Source organism: Centruroides vittatus, unplaced genomic scaffold (assembly GCF_030686945.1).
Source record: "Centruroides vittatus isolate TY-2023 unplaced genomic scaffold, ASM3068694v2 contig_788, whole genome shotgun sequence".
In the NCBI taxonomy this organism is placed as follows: domain Eukaryota; kingdom Metazoa; phylum Arthropoda; class Arachnida; order Scorpiones; family Buthidae; genus Centruroides; species Centruroides vittatus.
Window position 1 is genome coordinate 294,952 of NW_027122508.1, and position 20,737 is coordinate 315,688.

A 20,737-nucleotide genomic window follows, 5' to 3' on the forward strand; every position below is an offset into this window, starting at 1 on the left:
TAACAGCTCCAAAAAGAAGACTACCAAACTAACTTTTTCTAATAAATTTTCAGACGTGAATTTATTTTTTAAATAAATGATTTAAGATATTAACAATATTAGTCTATACATACAAATATAATACCCTTTACCATATTTTCATACGATTTTTAAAAATTAACATGACAGAAATATTTTCCACACTACAACAAATTAATTAATTATCTAATATTGAAAATGGCATAAATGATAGAAAGAATAACAGGAATAAAAAACAATGCATGGAAAGCCGTTTCCATAGCAACAAGTATTACAATTTTCACAAATGTGGAAAGAAAATACACATCGGAATATAAAACCAATATTCCTATTCCCGTTGTTAACGATCCTTGCAGTATTGGAAAACCAATACAATACAGAGAATCTTTTAATTTTTCGTTTGGTGTTTTGCATTGTGAGGTGACATAAGAATACGAAATATGAGCAGGATAATTCACGCTAAATCCCACACACAGAACAAGACTCATCATTGATATAATGTCCAAGTTGATACCCCATAAGCACATATAACCAAATGTTTCTACCATTGCAGTTACGACAGATATTGCAACGGTAATTGCGATTAATATATTTGGTATAAACAATAGAAAAACTGCCATTATCAATACAGCAGTAATCCAAAACAATTGCTGAATCATTTGTCCAATGATAATTCCTTGCTCGATTAGACCTGAGAAAACACAATGCACCAGTACATCAAATTCGGATTCTTCAGCAATTTTCAATAAATCATTTAGTGTGTCTTTTTCTGCACGTGAAGAATTCAAATTTTTTCCCATAATAAAAAATCTACTGTATAAGATGTCACTTTTGTTGCTGTTTAAGACGACGTCATTAGACAGTGACTTGGCTGCTCTGATATTGAAGAATACATTTCGAAGGCCGTCGATAAAGTCTTGTTTGTTTGTTATATTGTAACCTTGTAATGAAAATTTTGCTACAGGACTTTTCTGAAATTCTTTGTAGAATTTCAGCCAAGATACAGTGAATTCTTCTCCGGCAATATTTGGATGAGTCTCGAATTTTGTCAACAGAGTTTCTATTGATTTTTGTACATTTACATCTGAGTAATCCAACGTTTCATTAATAATTATGTGAAACGGATACGAATAAGATCTAAAGTACTTGAAATTAATCCTATATCCTTCTGTAAGTAGAGAGTCCTTTGGAAATAAATGTTCATACTTAACACCATGTTCCATGTAAAATAAGCCCCATATTCCGAATAATAAGTTAATGATGTAGATTATAACAATACTTATCTTCATTACTGAATTCGAAATTATTTTTCCTAGTGAATCTCTAAAATATGCCAAAGTGAATTCTTCTTCGGCGTTACTATTTTGGATATTATCTTCATCATTTTGTTCTGAAATAAAAACGTTTAAAATATACAAATGAACGAAAACATAAAGAATCGAAATTTTATGTAAAATTAATAACACTGTATTCCTACATTTTCAACAGTAAGAGACTAAGAGATTACAGTTCAAGCTAATAGCGAAAAGAAAGTTTTTAACGCGAAAACGTGTAAGTCGGACGTTCAGCGCCGCTTTCTTGTAAGACTAGAAGTTTGACAATGGTGTTTGGAAAGTTAGTGAAATCATGCTCGACATTCCAAACGCCATTATGAAACTTCTAGGCTTACAGGAACGCGGCGCTGAACATCCGACGTACACGTTTTCACATTGAAAACATCGGCCTTAATTTCGCTGTTATCTCTAAATGTAATTTGTTGAAGGTGAGGATGCAGACGGATAAGTTGTAAATTGTAGAATGCAGCATAAAACTAATATTTTTTTCTTATTTAAATCGAAAAGAAGAATATTTTAATTCTTAAATCATTAAATAGTAATGAAATGGAATTAAAGTTATTTGTTATTACAGTACTGTATTTTAGTTTTTTAACATTGGCGTAATCACACAATATAGTTGGCACGAGCACACTCATGGTTGTGTAATGAACGTGTACTGAGTGTACAATTGCATTAAACCTCTGTTCGTAATGTGTCGGCCTATTATTATATGCGTCGTAATTAACACGTTTGTTTATTTGTGTAGACAGGATAGCGAACCTTTTTGTGTCTGCGTGACAAAGTAATCATGCTTATTTTACAAAATATTTATGCGTGAAGTTTTACACTTTGAATATTAATATCCAAAAAATGAAATGAATATGATTTAATACGAATACATGCAATAAATCTGATCGAATAAGGACAATCAAATAAAAAACAGGAAAAAATATTTGAAAAATATGTGATAATCTAAAATCACGTGATACAGCATCTTCCTTGCCACGTTAATTTTTTTTGACGTGCCACTCTAGAGACTCATGACATAAGTCTCCACTCCTGGTGTAGGATATATTTTGTTCTTCTCCAATTATCCTGACTTCATTAACGTGGTAATACCAGATCTAAGTGAAACTAGGAACATTTAAAAGTGGCAACAAAAATAATACACATTACAATACAGTAGTATATTACTTAGTTTAATCTCACAGAAAAATTACTTTGGTTCATGTGCAATCTTTCATTTAGATATGGTCAATTTCTTCGTATCATGGAGTTTTATTTGTATGATTGACTAGAAAAACAAAATAATATTATAACAGTTCTATGAAAGAAGTTCTTATCAAATGCACATAGACATCTCTGTTGGCATGTCAAAGAAACGTGTTTCATTCCTGTAAGCAGAGCTTTATTAAGTAGTTTATAACACAAAAACAGAGGAATACATCGAAAAACACAGTAATCATTTTAAAGAGAAAAATAACAGAAATTTATTACATATAGAGTAACCACTGTGAAAAGTTTATAAGTTTATAAGAAATATTCTTTATTTGTATTTTTCAATTACTGTTAGTACATCGAAGAAGTTTTATCTTCAGTAAGAGAAAACCATTCCAAAGCAAAAAACACCGCAAGTGTAATAATTTCGATAGTTTATTGTTTCAGAACTCTTGACACTTTTCTACTATCCAGATCCTTCAGATATATGCATTGTGACTACTCTGTTTTTATTTGTATACTCTGAATATATTTTTAATCTTAATTAGAAAAGCCTTACTGTCCTTAAAATTCTATTATTATTTATATTCGTCTACGTGGACGTTATTTATTAATAGGACACCTGGAACACCATACTCGATGACGTTATAAATCCTGGAACACCATACTCGATGACGTTATAAATAAGCATAGTTAAGCAACTCTATTATAACACGGTTGAATGGTGAAATGTAAAACCTTGATGTAAGTTTCTTCCTTACACATTATGGTCAAATTGTAATAATTTATAGTTTTTATTCATTGTGTTCGTTTAATTTTTTAATTATACAGCAAACTGTTTAATGGTAGAGCGTGGAATATCAATCGAGATTGGAATATGTATTTACACGTTACCTTTTACTGTAAAACGAGAAATATCCATTCATACTCGGAATTGGAATATGTATTTATAGTAGGTTTTTTAAAATTGTATTTTATTAATAAGTAAATTTTAGATTATATAGTAATTTATTTGTTTTATTGTTAATTTTAGTGCTTAGTGGTAATACTGCTGATGAGGGGCATGCTAGCCCGAAACACGTGTAATATGTGTACAGATATTGTTACTACAGGTGATATAATAAAGAAATTTTTCCTGAAGTAACTCTCATTACTGTGCCAATCTTTAAACACCAGTATAAGGTCCTATTAATAAATAACGTCCACGTAGACGAATATAAATAATATTTTTAATTTGTTTAAAAAATAAAGAAGCAAATTCTCAGTAATATGTGACAATCTAGATATTAAGAATTTATAGGTATTTTCCATTATGTTTTCATTTATTTATTTATCTTCAGTATTGTTAAAATTTTATCATGTCTCAAACATGTTATGGTTTCTCTTGAATTAATATTTCCGACGGGAATGTACAAAAGATTGTTCTTTCATACATTAACATTAATTTAAGGTAATGTACGAAAATAAGATTCGAAACAAATCCGGATGTCCAGAGCGAAAGACAAAACTTCTCAAACTCAATGTTCAAACTAACAGCAATAAAATAGAAGAAAAAAGTGAGCCGAAAGTCGTCAGAAGAAATGTATCCATTTTTACCTGTCCTGTATAACGGAGTTCTGCCATACTATTTTGGTTTCGTGTCATCTTGTGTGATTTCAACGAGCATTGCTAGTGTGTATCGCTGATAACTGACGAATACTTTATGTGAGAAACGTTTGGTCCAACAAAAAATATTGACTCTATTAGCTTTCAATTTCAGACGAAGTATTACAATCGTCAGTATAGTGACTAACTTTATACTTCTCACTAGATTTCAAAAATTGTTTTTGTATAACGTTGTCTCTCAAAGCAGAGTTACTGCATCACTATACATACACGTTGCTTAAATATAAATAGAATTATCCTTATCGCCATTCTTAAAGCCAGTTATAAGGAAACACGTTCCATTTTGGTAAACTCATCGCATTTATTACTTGTTAAAATAAACAACTCTTAACCACACACATTTATATAGGGAAGAATCTTTGCACGATAAAATATAAATTTTATATTAATTATATTTTTTATAATATAATGCAAAACTCCATGTGAACATTGACATTCCATACGTACTTCAGATGCAAAAATGTGAATTAAATGAATTTATATAAGAAATAATTTATATAACAGATATAACTTCTATAGTCTATAAATATATCTTTTAAAATTCTTATATGTTCAACATAAAATAATTAATTTAGTAAAATGTTATCGTTTTTGATAAATGAATTTCAACTTACCACATCTAACAACTTTACTGAAATGAAAATTCTTCTCTTCTCTGTATCCACTCATAGCCAAGCATCCTCCGAAAAACGTTATCTGATATAAAAAATTTAAAACTACACAAGTTGCAGTATAATAACTAAATATTCGAATAAAGGGAAAAGGAGCCATCATCCCGATGCAGTACGAAATGAAATTAGTTAGTGAAGTCAAAGTAATGGAAACTCCTGCTTCTCCATACGTTACTTCCATGCGTTTTTCAACTGAATCTTTGGGATCAGTGATTCTCCAACATGCTATTAATACGAAAGCATCGTCTATCTCGGTCACTGAAATACATACAAAATTTTTAATATATCGGCGTTATCGCTAAGGTACACCTGTACGTTTGTGCCAATATTGATTTACTTACCAAGAACTAAAAATGGAATGGTGGTATTCCAGTAAGTGAATTCGACACCCGACGCAGCCATTAATCCAAACGCCGACGATACAGCCATTCCAGCGTTGATGACACCTGCTAATCCTAGAAAAGGTTTGCTTCTCAGCCAGCTATTGCTCATATTGAGAAATATCGAAAGTATAACCATAATTGCGACCAACCTCCAATTTTAGGTTTCGTTCTATCAAATTCTTTTTGAAACTTTGTTCAATCATTGAAACAGTATTTGGAACAGCTTTCGTATACTTGAAATTATATTTTTGAATTGTGTCACGACACTAACCGACCATTTTGTAAATAACTTGTTTTTTCACTTCATCTTTCTCGTCAGTTGAATAAAGTAACATAATGGCATTGACTTTGTCCACAAAGTTCTGATTATCTTCAGTAACCCCTCCTAAATTTAAAAAGTAAGCTTTAAAAGTGAAAGACAAGAGATCTATATCCACAGGATACTTCAGCTTCTTTCTCTTTTGTAGTATGGAATCAATTCCCACTTCTGATATCGCTTCGATAATAGGATTTTGAAAGCATTTTTTGTGTATACGTGCGCAGAGATCTGTATATCGTATTGTCCTTCCGTCAGTTTCTATTGTTACATTTTGTATGATTTCGTCGATTAATTTTATTTCTGAAAGAATATTTTTTTCAAACAAGTTTCCTTCATTTTTGTCCAATAGGTATATTGCCAGACAATTCGGTAAATGAGTCATTCTCAGCTGATCGGAAAACTGAGATGAGTTATATGGGAATGTATTTTCTATGAATTTCTTCACTGTGAAAAGTTTTCCTGTATCCGGAGTTATTATATCTTCATACGTCTTACTGGGAGGTAATGTTCTGATAAATATGGAGAGTGTAATTGACAGAATTATCGGTAAAGTTATAAAGTAATATGGATGCCGACCAATTGTTTTTCCTAATTTTTTGAAAATACGGCAAAAAATTGTTCTAACGCAGTCCAGTTTCATTTTTCAGTTTGAATTCGTGTTAGGAGAAGCAAAACTGAAAAAAATGAACAGAAATTTAATCAAATAGTAACCAATTATGCAAGTGTTAGTTTTTTTTTTCATTATTTATCTTAAACAAACAAACAATGATAATTTTTAAAAAATCCGTTTCGGATGTAAAAATACCTCTTTAGATAGCAATGATTTTAGGATAAAAATTCATATTTAGTTTACAATATGTGTAATTATTACTAAATAATAAGTAATGTATGAGAAATGTTTTTTACATATAGCGACAAGATATCGAATATTCATTCTTTTTTTATATTCTTATAACAAGAATGGGGAAATTAAGTAGTTACTTCAAAGGATTACACGTTCAGTAACATAAATACATATAAACATATACTATACTTGCACGTATAACCACAAATAATTTTACCGTTTTGCTTTTTTACGGATCAAAGTAGAGAAATCGCTAGACATGGAAATATGCAAAAAATTTCAAGGGTCAAATTTGACACGTTGTTAATATTTTTCCGTGTTATATGCATAATAGCTGGAAAAGTAAAACCGTGCATAGAACGTGTGCTCAGAACACATAACAAAATGTAAAATGGAAAATATTTAATTAACTCCTCATTATCTCAAAGTAAAAATATGCCGTACTTTCAACAGAAGAGAGCATGTAATTCCTGTCATTATAGTTACCTGAATTGTGGAAGAAACTATATTGTCGAAGACTATTGACGTATAACAGTACAATAGTAATATCTCGTTTTTCTTGCAACAATCTGAATAAGATTTTCGCTCGTGCTAAAAATCGCTAGTGCATTTATTCAGTTGTTTTGGTCGGTATACAAAGCGAAAATTGCTTTTTTTTTAAAACTTTTTCTTCTTATGAAAACTATCAAAACTATTCAACAATGACGGTCATTAGTTCAACCGAAACAAATTGGGGCGGCTGGATGATAATATACTAATATTTTTTACTATACTGTTTTTTCTATGCTCTTTCACTTAAGTCTGAAGATTACAGACACATAAATATGTTAGACAAACAAGCGTTTTTGTTTATTGTTAAGTTTTTTTGTGTCTTTGCAGTTTTTTTCGCGAGATGCTATGTATCTGCTGTCACCCTTGCCTGTACTTTCACACGAAAGTTTTGTCGCGATGTTTGTTCATGTACGCGAATTTAGTAATGTATACTGTTGTAAATCACTTAAATAATTGTAATTTTCGCAATCGTATATCAGTTGTAGCATCATGCATGTAAAAACACACATCCTTGTATACTTCTACCTTGTACTAATGACAATAGGGTGCACTGTTTGCATCCTATTGTCATTGTAAACTGTTTGTTGCTTTTACTCTAAAAATGGTACACGACGACCCACCTGAGACCCTCTCAACCACTCCTCCTTTCTTTCCTTTTCTCTCTATCCATATACTTATACTCTTACCTCTTCTGTTTTTACACTTTCACCCTGACCATGCCTTATGGTTTGGCCTCTACTAATTTCCTAAATATAAATGTAAATAATTTTGCAGTTTTTTATGTCACAGTTTAAGAATTTGGAAGAATAAAAAATATTAAATTTACTATTTTTCTAAAAATAACGATGTCATTTGTAATTAACAATTTCTACAACCTAAAACTTGCTTAAATGTTTTTGATCTTTATAAGATTAATTATTTATTATTATATAAATTATTCTTTAGGAAAAATTACTTAAAATAAAATTTAATACTTTTGTAGCTTTAAACCTTACAAACCTTTAAGTAATTTCAGATGTATAAGCAGAATCATAATCATGCTCTTTATAAAAAAGAGAATTTCACAATATTTTTATAAAACATTTATTTTTTAGAAATTCATTTATTTTAAACAAAGCAAATTAAACATTCTCTGTGAGGTATTAAACATATCATTATTTATTCAATATTGTTTGTGTCACGCAATTGCTTAAGGAATTGGGACGCTTTCCAAGGTTGTGCATTTTCCTCCAGCTTCACTTAATAAATAATACTCAGGATCGCACCGAAAGTATATTTTAAGGTCTTACATGTGATGGCAAACTTTTAATTTAGCAGAAATAAAAAATATTTGTAATAGATTTGTTAGGAAGTTGTGAAAGTGACCTTTTACCCCTGTAATCGTCGCGCCCTCTCTTCTGCTATGTGGGAGTGAGTTGAGTTATGGAAACTCTGTCAAGGGGAGTGTCACTGTTACTCTGGTTGTTATGGGAGTTGAGTTGTAACGTGTGTTGTGTTCTAACGTGCATTCCTGCTTTTAGTCCCTTCTTTTATCTCTATATACCTTGTTTTAGTCCACTCTTTCTTTGTCTCACCTCGACACCACCCTTCATTATATTCATCTTCTGACAAGATTATTTAGATTGTATTGAAGAAATTATAATCCTTATTGGGTCAAATTTTTATAAAACATTTCATTTTTACAAATTCATTTCTATTAAACATAACTAAATTAAACAGGCTCTTTTACGTATTAATTAAACATGTCATTATTTATTCAATCTTATATTGTTTGTGTCACGCATTACGTAAAAAATTGGGATATTTTTCCAAAGTTCTCTAGTTTTTCTGCAGCGTAAGTTTATAAATAATAGACGAAATAACACGTGAAGGTCTTAATGAAGGTCTTAAAAATTAGGTCAGCCCTTTAATTTAGAAGAAAATAAAAATATTAGTAATTATAGATTATTTAGATTTTATTGAAGAAATTTATAATGCTTATTGCGTCAACCTATAAAATAGCTTAACTAACTAATATTACTTTTATATTTCTACTCCACGTATATAATCGAATATATGAAAAGTATTTATTTCATGATAATTGTTAACGAGTTATAGCCATTTAAATAAAAAAAAATAGTAGTGCATAACTTCATTTCCGATACAGATCTAATGTGACGACAAATTCACGCGATTTTCTGGTTTATGTTTGAGATCATGAGATTTATATAATACGATATTTATATTTAAAACAATGATTTTCTTTCGATATTTTAAATAGAATAAACTAAAAAAGTGATAATAATACAAAAATTAATAACGTTTGTAAGAAGTGATTTTTACATTATCATTCAATACGTTTTATTTCTTGGATGAGCTGTTATTACAAATGACCTTGTTCTCTATTGCACACAATTCTACAGAAAACCTGTCTATAATGATATCCTGTGTGTCCAAGCGATTCTTTCACAGTAGACAGGTTTCTGCACTATTTTTTTTTACAGACAAAAGTAACTATACAACTTCGAGACAAAAATTTTAGAATATTCACCTAACTGAAAGTTTAGTGTACATTTTCTCATGAACAACACAGAGTACGAAAATTATTTCAACACTACATAAACAATGTCTATGCATATTTATTTTAACCGTTAATCAGACAAATTAACTTAAACGTTTTTTTGTTACGAATGAAAATGAAATGACAAAAAAAACAGAATAACAGTTTGATTCTCACAAAATACTAGAACATTAGCGAAGTTAGTTAAATATAGAAAATACAACAAAATAATCTTAATATTTTGTGGCATCACTGTTGGCCATAATGACTGTTTGAAATCTGTCAGGCATGGTGGGGATTAAGTCTTTAAGGTGAACATTTAACTATATTTATGGCCAATGATAAAATCAAAGCCTTTGCAAAGAAAATAGACTTGTGGTGCTCATACTGCAAAAAGATTAATTTTGGCAGCATTTCCTACTTTAAAAAGTTTTGTTACAGAAAACAAAGTAAAAGTTAATCCAGTGATTCTCAAAGTGATTCTCAAGACTCTGACTTTCATAACGATATTAGGAACTGTACTCAAAATTTTATTGACACAGAGAATTTTCCTCCATTTATCCAGGCTGAGATTGACTGGGCTGTTAATAAACTCTTGCTTAATAAGGCTCCTCGCCTGGATGGGATCACTGCAGGCATAATGAAGAACATGTGAATCAATCGTCCCAACATCATTTCCAACCTTATGAACACTTGTCTTCATTTTGGGGTGTACCTGGACCCCTGGAAGGAAGCAAGAATTGTACCTATCCCAAAAGTTAAGAATTAGCCCATTTGCTCTCCCAACAACTATCGCTGCCTTTCTCTTCTTTTTGTTCTTTCTAAAGTCTATGACAGTCTCCTATGCAATCGGCTAAAATGGCGCCTAGAGGCCAGTAATCTTCTTAGTCCCCATCAGTTTGGCTTTAGACAAGGCCGGGGCACTTCTGACGCTATCCTTGCCATGACTGACAAGGTTAAACTTCTTCTTCACTCATACCCCTATGTTCTGGGGCTCAGTTTGGATATTAGTAGCGCCTTCAATGCCGCTTGGTGGCCGCTAATTCTCTTGCAGCTGCGGCAGGCTTGCTGTCCTGCTAATATCTACCATGCTTTCTCAGACTAACTTAATAACAGGTATATTACTTTTATTTCAGGTAACATTGAAATCAAAAGAAAGACTTTTAGAGGCTGCCCTCAGGGTTCTATTTGTGGCCCTATGTTCTGGAATCTCCTCTTTAACAATTTTCTTTTTGATATCCAGGACTGTGATGGCATTTTTGCCTATGCAGATGAGGCTCTGATTATAGTGGCAGCCTCTTCTCGTTTTGGATTGGATTGTAAGGTTTAAAAAGTCATAGGCAATGTCTCTGAGTGGAGCAAGAAGCAAAAGTTAACGTTCAACGCCAACAAAACGAAGGGCATCGTGTTTACGAACTCTGGTAAGCTTCATCTCTTTCGTAAGCCACCTACTATTAAAATGGATGGGGTCTCCATAAAAACTACTACTTCTATCAGGTATTTAGGGGTCATCATTGACCACAAGTTAAATTGGGCTGACCATATTGCTTACATAGCCAACAGGACAAACCGGTTTTTCAACACTGTCTCTAGGGTGGCAAAGTCAAAAAATGGGATCTTTCCCCAGCTATTCTTTCTACAATCTATGACAGCGTGTTACTACTGATGATCTGTTATGCCGCCCCAGTTTGGGCTGGCTGTTTAGGCTGTGTGCACATTGAACAGAAACTTTGTAGTGCATAACGCAGGGCTCTTCTCTGTATTTGCCATGCCTACTCCATTTCCTCCACGGCTGCCTTGCAGGTCATTTCTGGTAAAATGCCTATTGACCTTGCTATTTCATTAGCTTCCAAGGGATAGCACTTTCGCAAGGGTCACAGCATCAGTCTAGCCAATCAATCTTTCACTTCTTACGACATTATTTGCCACCCATCCTGGAAAGGCCACAGAAAGGGAGGATTTGCTTCCTCTCTTCCTGCGGCCCCGAATTTAGACTTAGCCTCTGGATCATGAAGATCTGACCGTCTATACCGATGGTTCTAAATCTGACAACAATGTCGGTAGCGCGTATGTGGTTTACCAAGATGGTGTGGAATATCATGACAGGTTTGGTCATCTTACCTCCAACTGCTCACCATATCAGGCTGAGCTTACAGCCATCTTGATGGTCATTGAGTGATGCAATAACCACAAAAACAACAGCAGGATCAATATCTTCACAGACTGTAGGTCTACTATTGACACCATTAATTGTCACTTGCCAAAAACTCCATTGTCGTCAAAATCCAGGCCTGTGTCGCATTCTCCACAAACACCTTTGCCATCTCATGGATAAAAGAACACACAGGCCTGCTCGGCAATGAGAGGGCTGACTTCCTGGCCGGGAAAGCTGCCAGTCTCGCTTTGAATGAGTATCTTTAAGCCGGATGCACACATGCGGTGCGGCAAGGAAAAGCGGCAGAATGATGTCACTTTTTCTCGCCGCAGAGGTCTATTTCGTGCCGCTTTTCACGTGCCGCGAAAGTTGGTCGAATTCTATCTTTCGCGGCGGCCGCCGCCAAAACGCATTTCTATCAGCCAATAACATTTCGTCTGGCAGTCACGTGAGAAAATACAATCACGTGGTGTTTTAATGGCGGAAAGTTCGAAGTGGTTAACCGAAATAAATAACATCAGAATAAAGAGGAAAGAATAATAAATTTAACACAAATTCTACACAGATACAGTAATCACATATTATTTAATTCAAAGAACAAAACAAACGAATCTTACTCGAAACAGTATTCTTTATTGAGAGATCTTAATCGAAGAATTAGCCTATTTTGTACATCAGTTCTTTATCGATCCAACAAAATATCTCGGCAAGATTCTTGCCAATACGATATCTCTAATCCAAAATATTCATTCGAATCTTCGACAAAAACTTCTAGCTAAATAAAACGAGCCGTACAAAACAAAATTTGTAAACACGTGGATAGTGGAGTGTCGATATCGTTTGCCATCTTGAATACTGAACGCATGCGCCAAAATGTAAACGGATTGCCGCTTGTGTGGTCGTGCTGCCGCGCGGCGAAGACGCGTTTGCGTCACCGCTCTTCCTTGCTGCGCCGCATGTGTGCATCCTCCTTTACTCTTTCATTCTTGCCTCCTACATTAAATCTCTCCTTAAAACTGAAGCAATCAAAACCTGGCAAGAACGGTAGGACAATTGTCAGGAGGGAAGCACAACGTAGAACTTTTTACCCAACGTCCCAACCAGTAAACCAACCATTTACAGCCATGACACCCACCAGCTCACTCAATTCCTGACCGGCCATGGTAGGTTTAAGAGCTACCTCCATAGGTTTGGTCATTCTGATAGTGACTTGTGCCATCTCTGTGGTGTTCCAGATGGAGTTTGGCACTACATTTTCTACTGCCTGATGCTGGAGGACTTCAGAGAACCTATTTGTCTTCTTCTTCCTTTGGGCAGCAGCTAGCCCTGCCAGGAAAGCCTCTTCCTTCAGGATGAAAATCTGATTTTAGGCCTATTGAACCTTGCAAAAAAACTATTTACACAGCACTTCTATCAACTGAACAGTGCTTCAAGGGCTCCAATGCTTCTCTTGTTTTGTATGTTTCAAGGTATTTATTAGTGTGTTTATGTACTTACTCATGTATATATTTCTTTTCTATTTTATTTTACTTATGTTATTTAGCCATATTTCTGTGTGTTTACTTTATGTTCATATCCCATCCGTTGTATTTTAACAAGTTTACCCGATGAATATAGTTTATAAGCATTATTATGTATATAGCTCATTCATGGTATTCCTTCATAATGTATTTATCTTTTTTATTTTATACTAGCAGACCAGGCCACGCGTTGTTCTGGCTCAGAATGTATCTATTATAAATGTATAACACTTCCTTTATGGGGGAATTTCAAAATATCCTTTCTTAGTGTACATTCTCTTGACATACCTTATTAAAACGCAAAAAACCGCATCTAAAATAGTATAATAGAAGCCGAGTTCTTCACGGTAAACCTTAATTCTGTCCATCTCCCCCCAGTGGGGGGAATTTCGACATGTATATTATATAAAAACACGTGCGTATTTGAATGCAATGTTGCGTCAAAATTTCAAAGGAATTGGTAGGAACAAACGAACGTTATATTTTATTTATATAGATAGATAGAAAATGATCTGCTTCAGTCCATTCTCACAGAAAGGCATAATGCCTCACAGAAAAGCAAACTTAGGTCGTCGGAGTTAGCGCCATCTCTTGGACATAAAAGCCTTAATCCTAGGTGATATCTTTTAATTTATATGAATGTTTAACGGAATAATATATAGCCTATGTCCACTCTGAAGGTCCATTCTAAATATTGGTGAAAGAATTTTTGAAATCGGATGAGTAGATTCGGAGATTACCTGTTACAACCAAATTTAGTTACCTCTTTATATATTAGTATAGATATAGATTATATTATTTTATTTTTGTTTTTACTCTTAATCTATTATTCAATTTGAACTGTCTGATCTGTAACATGTAATTCTCATATACTCTATGTATTCTGTCACTGTCCCGGTTGTGCATATGCGGTACTGGGTTTGTGTACGTATCTCTGTACATAATAAAGAAAAGATTGATTGATTGATTGAGTACCGGATGGCGGCTAGCATCAGACAAGCATGGTTTCTAATATTTGCTGCAAGTGTCAGAACCTGTGAAAATACAAGCATGTTGGGTGAATAAAGAAAGTTCTGATTCCCGCCATATTTAGTCAATTAGTAGTGTTATTGACACGTGGCAGAAAATTTGGTAGTTTTAATAGTATATTGGGTGAAAGAAGATGACATCTGGTTGTCATAGCTTGCCTGAAAATGAAAATAAGTTGTTTTTTTGTTTATTGTTGAACATAACATTTATTGTTCTTTAACTCGTAAGCCGGAAAACCCCTTACGCTTATTAACATATGTGGTAACCAATGTTTTGGTTTATGATGTGTCGCGTTGTACTGGACAGATATGTTGCGGGTTGTATCAGAAAACAGCGTTGCCGTTTGTACAGCCCTGGCCAAACTTTGCGATTTCCTGCCGCGCGAGCAACTGCAATAGCAACGGCTGTTCCCGTTAACTAGTAATTTCCCATCGAAAATTGGCGTGACTGCAACCACAACTATCATAGAAACAAAAAGTTCTACTCGCGCCGATTGCAAACGCGCATCCAATCAGTAAACGCCTTTGTACCACGTCATACGTTGACAACATTGAAAATAGTTCGTTTTCATGGCGGATAGTTAGGGGATTTATATTTTTACAGAATCGAGATTGATTGAGCTCATTCGGGCTCACGAATACCTGTGGGATTTTAATTCTTCGTTTTATCGAAAATTTTATCTTCTTGTGTATTCTTGCCAGCTATATCAAAATAATTGCCTTTTTTTATTTTACTCATTCCAGAAAAGGAACTGCTTACCATTTCAATAAGAAAAGTAGCTAAAATTTCGTAAATAGTATGAAGTAAAACCTTAAAATGTCAGTAAATTCACAGAAGTAGTCAAAAACAAGCTATTGTAATTTTATTGGTTTATTATAGGGTCACGTGTTTCGAGTTGCAACGTAAACGAACAATGTGTGACAACGAGAAGACGCGCGCGACTCGCGCTAATAAGACAGAAGTGTTACAGGTTGTATCGGAAACACTTTGAAATTAATAAAAATTATGTTCTCACAAAGTTTTTTTCTTTTACGTGACAATATAGGTAACCTACAGCAGAAGAAAAAAAACAAAGAAAAGAAAGAAAGAACCTATGCAGCTACCAAAGAACTGCTGGGGAAAAATCGTCTAGATAAAGAGAAACAAAAAAAGAAAACAGTAAATAGGCGTAAATCAGTTCAAGAAAAGAGATAAAACCAAGAGACTCAATACATCATCTGTGGTGAAACCTTCGGAACAGATTGAATTCAGTGTAGGATTTGTGAAGATTGGTGTCACGAAAATTACGCTAATCTTGAAGAAAATTATTTTTATCAATGTGATGTTTACATTACCGAAATAAATAAAAAATTAACACAAAATGCATTTGTCATTAATTTTAAAACGAATTGTTAAATTTTCAGACTAATAATTTTTAAAATTTTTTCACTTATACCACTTTGTTCTTATGTATTAACTTAGTTTTACGATCTGTAATTTGTACTGTTTTACATTTTTTAATAATGACTCTGTCTAATAATGAAACGTTGTTTGTGAAACAAAAAGTAATTCTTTTCTTGCAGATTTTTCTCATGTTTGATATAACCCTCTACAATTAAACTCTGTAAAAATATAATGACTGTAAAAAGTGTAAAAAAAAAATTATTAATATTTTACCTTAGAAAAATGAGTTTAAACAGGTGTTTTTATAAGACAATGAAGTTTTGTATAAAATGTAATCTGGACAAATTCAGATGTAAATTTTTTTATATTAAAGGAAAAGCTTAGGTGTCTGGTACTAGAGGACCTTTCCCTGTACAACCTCTCTGAGCAGATTTGAGATTCTCAGCCCAACTTTTGCTTTGCGGCCAAATATGGCTAATAGGGCGACTGCTGAATGCTTTGGTGAATAGAACGGTTTTTCATAAATTAAATAAATCGGAGACCCTTAGCCCAATGTGTTGATTTATTTGTCTGCATCCATGTCATTATCATATACTAAAAATTTTGGTTGGCACGTTCAATAAAATCTTATCTGTGGTTATGCCTCGGTTTTCCGTGTACTGGTTTCACTTCATGCCATAAGTTCTTTAGTCCATCTATAACTTGTTTCGTAAATTTTCTTCCATAATCTGATTGAAGCTTACTTGGAGCACCTATAGTGGTGAAAATATCCAGACACTAGCGCTCTTTTGCTTTTCAAAGATCGCAAGTAATTTAAACTTAGTTAAATGATCCTGATAATTAAGTATAAACTTGTACTTGCCGTCAGGATTTCTTTGCATGTCTGTAAGATGTAGTACTTGGCATATTGAGTTAAATGCATTAAAGTAGATCCTTCTTGGGATTTGACAATTTTGTCTGTCATGAGTTGCTTACGCTGAGGTAAAATGTTATGACTTTTTTGGTGACATTTTTCTACATAGATTGTAGCTCCTTTCCCATCCGTATGCGACTCCATGTCCAATTTTCGAGTGGGTATCGTTCAATATGTCGAAAAATTCTGCTGTATGCATATAGTACGAAATATCGCTATTGTGTTTTGTTATTGGCACAATAAGTGTTTTTTTGCCGTCAAATTCAATAGCATCATATTTACTTAGTCGATGATAGTTAACACTTTTTTTTCTGCTTTGCGTATACTTGTTTAATATTTTTTTATAAAAGAGCCGTATTCCCGCTATTATTTGCTTTTACTTGCAGCAACGCATTCAAAAGTATTAGAAAACCAGATTTTCTTAGCAAATGTTGTTTTCGCATTTACGTGTAGTCCAACTTCACCCAGCATATTTTTTTCATCAGATGTAGCCATGGGACAACTTATGAAATAACAATTATGAATATTTGAAATTGTAATATTGTTACATGGAATACAGCCCTAGTAAATTCTGTACTGTTGCTAATTTAATACGTTCCTATAGAGTTAAACGTGTTGTAGCAAGCAATCTTTTATTAACCTCAGCATAATTACTATATGCTCCTGCTTCCAGCAATATGTGTCATCACACATAACCCACAATACATATACGTGTTTTTTGATTTAACCACTGAACTCAACTAATTCATAGAAAATGCTATAGAAATACGAGGGATACAATAACACCGTTATGTGAAAATAATAATGGCAAGTCGCAGAAGCAGGACCTACTCCGAAAAGCAGTAGATAAACGGAATATTATCATCACAACATAGCACCTACATTGGTATCACGTGTATGGCACCGTCACATCGGAAGCGTAAGATGTGCAGCCTGCCAGACAGTCTTGCATCATCACATCGAATTTTAGCCAGAAATTTTTCGCCACTTCGAAAGATGGCCGGACAAATTAGTATATACACTGGGCGTTTCACGTACATCGGACATTTGCCACTCCTCTAGGCCAGAGTGCGAAATTGCCAGCCAATTCGAAGACTGTCCGAACTTCGGGCATTGGCCGTAACATATATATTTATATCACTTAAAATAATTAGTTTGTGCAAATCGTTTATTTAATTTAATGTGTTATTTATGATAAAAGTCAAAAATATTTTAACGTAAAGAAATCAAGTAAGAAAAAATATAGATCTTCTGTCACCTTGACTATTTTTTATTTAATATATAACAACATGAGAATATGTAAACCTACAAACATATGTATTTCATAATAAAACATACATCGCGTTTAAGATATTCACGATAAAATAAAATATTACATCTATTAAATTAACTTTTTAATTATTATAAAACTTGAATATTTAAAAATTATTTTTTATGAACATTTTTGTTTTTATTTGTTTAATTTAATCTTGTAGAGCAATAGATGTAAAAGTGTTGATTTTTCTTTTTAAATATATTTTATTTGTTTATATTCAAAGTTTTCTTAATAAATATATACTTACTACTCATACAGAGTAGTTAAATTTACAACATTCTGAAATAAAATTTTATTAATGTTAATATTATATTATAAACTATTTAGATTCAGTATTTTTTAATTATTCTTTTAAATAATATATCTAGGCCTATATTTAAAATATTAAAGCTAGGTTTAGGTCGTAAAAATTGTTATTAATTAAATGACATTATTATTTTATAGTCAAACATAATACATTTAATATTTTTTATATTTTAAAATTGTCATTTCTGTTTAATTTTTCTAAATTGTAAAACTGTGACATAAAACGTCAACTGCGGAGTAACAAAAGACTTAAGAATAAACAAAAATGATAAATGTAGAACATTAATGAACTTTTACATATATTCTTGTATATATTGTAGAAGCATATACTATTCATAAGAGCATATACATGTGTTTGGGCAGTAATTTGAGGGAAATAGTAGACCTATAAATTCTCACTGTCGTGTGTCTGTTAGTCCAGCTGGCTGCCTGTCATTCTTCAATATTGAGTACAAGGAGAAAATATGAAACCCGATAAAAGGTACGGAAACGACAATGTCAAATAGCCCCGATGAACTGTACCCGAAATTTCGTTTTATACCAGAAGTCACGTTATTAAATTCAAAAATTTTCCGCGGATAAGTGTTAGATAGATGACCGGAACGACTCTTGCTAACAGAAAAAGCATGAAGTACAGGTTTATGTCACTACTAACTTGAGGCGAACAGCAGAAATTTCAAAATAAATAAACTAAAAATATGATACAAAATTTCAGCCTGAGATTTTGATTATGTCACAGTATATAATACTTCTATAAATTTACATGTTTTGATGTTTTTATCAAATAATTAATAAATATGAAATATTGAAGGAAAGATATGATATGTATTTTTCCTTACTTGATTATTTCTTATTTACATTAAAATATTTCAGAGTTTTATCATAAACAGCACAATAAACTACAATTAACAATTTCTACAAATTAATTATTTTAAGTAATATAAATATATACTATTGTTCTAAATGGCGAAAAATTACAGACTGATTTCTATTATTTTAAATTACTCAGAGTTATTATTTTAATATCAGTAACTCATTACAATTAAAACGATTATATAAAATATATAAAGTTATTAAAATAACAAAATTTACATCAAGAAATAAGATTTTATAATATAAATAATAATTAAACAGTATTGACAGTATCACATTGAATTATCTTTTTTGTTGTCTATTATTGTTCTCATATACGATTTGAACATGTCTTCACAATCTTATAAACAGGTTATGGAAGGAAGTCCTTGAAATATTATACATCAACAGTTTGATGTAAAACTATAAATTAAACAGGATTGACAAAATCCTAAACAACTTAGAATTGACAACTGTTGACAACTCAGAGCGGACAACTGAACGACAAATATATTGAATATGTACATGTTTGTGATTGTTTAGTTAATAATATAATTGTTCTATTTAAAGAAGTGACAAGACAAACATTCGTTTATTTGTCTACACAGTAATAAATTATTTTAACGAGAAGACACTATGTAAATTATTTAAATGTTAGATAATAGACAAATATTAGAAGAGAAAATCACTAAACTAAACAAACGAAGAAGAAACCGGAATGCCTGTAATTTTTTCATTTTAATGATAGAGCATAAGCTACAGTATATAAAAATATTAGTTAAAATCAAGACTAGCAAGACATGCGAACTCAGTCCGACGCAATACATCAATACAAAGCCGAATTTAGCTGCACGTCACAGGTTGGGATTTCTACTGAACTTCCTTGCGCAGTTGCAGTAGTAAAGTTTAGAATCTACATAACGTTTGTATCAACCCAATCAATATATTACCAGTCAGAATTATTTATCCCTAGTTATTTCTTCTATTCTCTAATATAAAGTATCTCCGAAAAATGATTTAATTAGATCAGTAATACAACAGTAAATTTCAGAATACAATAATAATATTAGAGCTTCTATTACATTTTGTAACTACTAAACAGTCATTAACATTTTAAACATATTGTCTAATGTTTAAAGGGGTCCACTTTTGATCGGGCAAGCTGACGTCCTGGACAATCGAAAGGTTTTACAAACTAATCCGCTCATCTTTTTAGTTTATAAATAGAACTTGTTTAGTTAAAGTCTTGACTATAAAATTATATATAAAGATGACATTGTATCTATAAATACAAGCATTTACCGCATGTAACTCTGTAAAGCAATGAAAAAATAACCTGCTCGTTACATATAAAAATTCAAAACAAAATGAGAAAAAGAATATGCGAATTTAAATAACACTTAAAATTATTTTAGTTTTATTTTACTTACGTACTTTTCTTATAATGACTATCGGGACGTGTATACAGGCAATGTATCTGTAAAACAACAGCAACAATTCGCCTTTGCCGTATTTTTGGAAAGAGGAGAGCAATGCATAGAATATTAATAATACAAAACTTAATTAATTCGGCATTTAAAAAAATTACATTTCAATCAATGGTTAGAGATGTTTTCCGATAGAAAACCTGTCTTGCTGTTTATTCTTAATTATGATAATTATAACTAACATGTATATAGCTAACGGGAATATTTTTCCTGATTTTTTTCTGTTTTCTTTATTTGTTTGAAGCTAATATA

The 20,737-nt window shown here is 32.2% G+C and overlaps 1 protein-coding gene across 1 annotated transcript; it reads right to left on the reverse strand.

Annotated features, from left to right (window-relative positions):
• Positions 1–200: 200 nt before the first annotated feature.
• Positions 201–1,307, reverse strand: LOC136981693 (patched domain-containing protein 3-like). Its single transcript, XM_067278035.1, has one exon. The coding sequence runs from the start codon at positions 1,305–1,307 to the stop codon at positions 201–203; it is 1,107 nt and encodes a 368-aa protein (XP_067134136.1).
• Between the last annotated feature and the right edge of the window lie 19,430 nt (positions 1,308–20,737).

Coding starts and splice junctions, on each gene's coding strand:
- LOC136981693 (XM_067278035.1), bottom strand. CDS start 1,307: ATGAAGATAAGTATTGTTATAATCTACATCATTAACTTATTATTCGGA.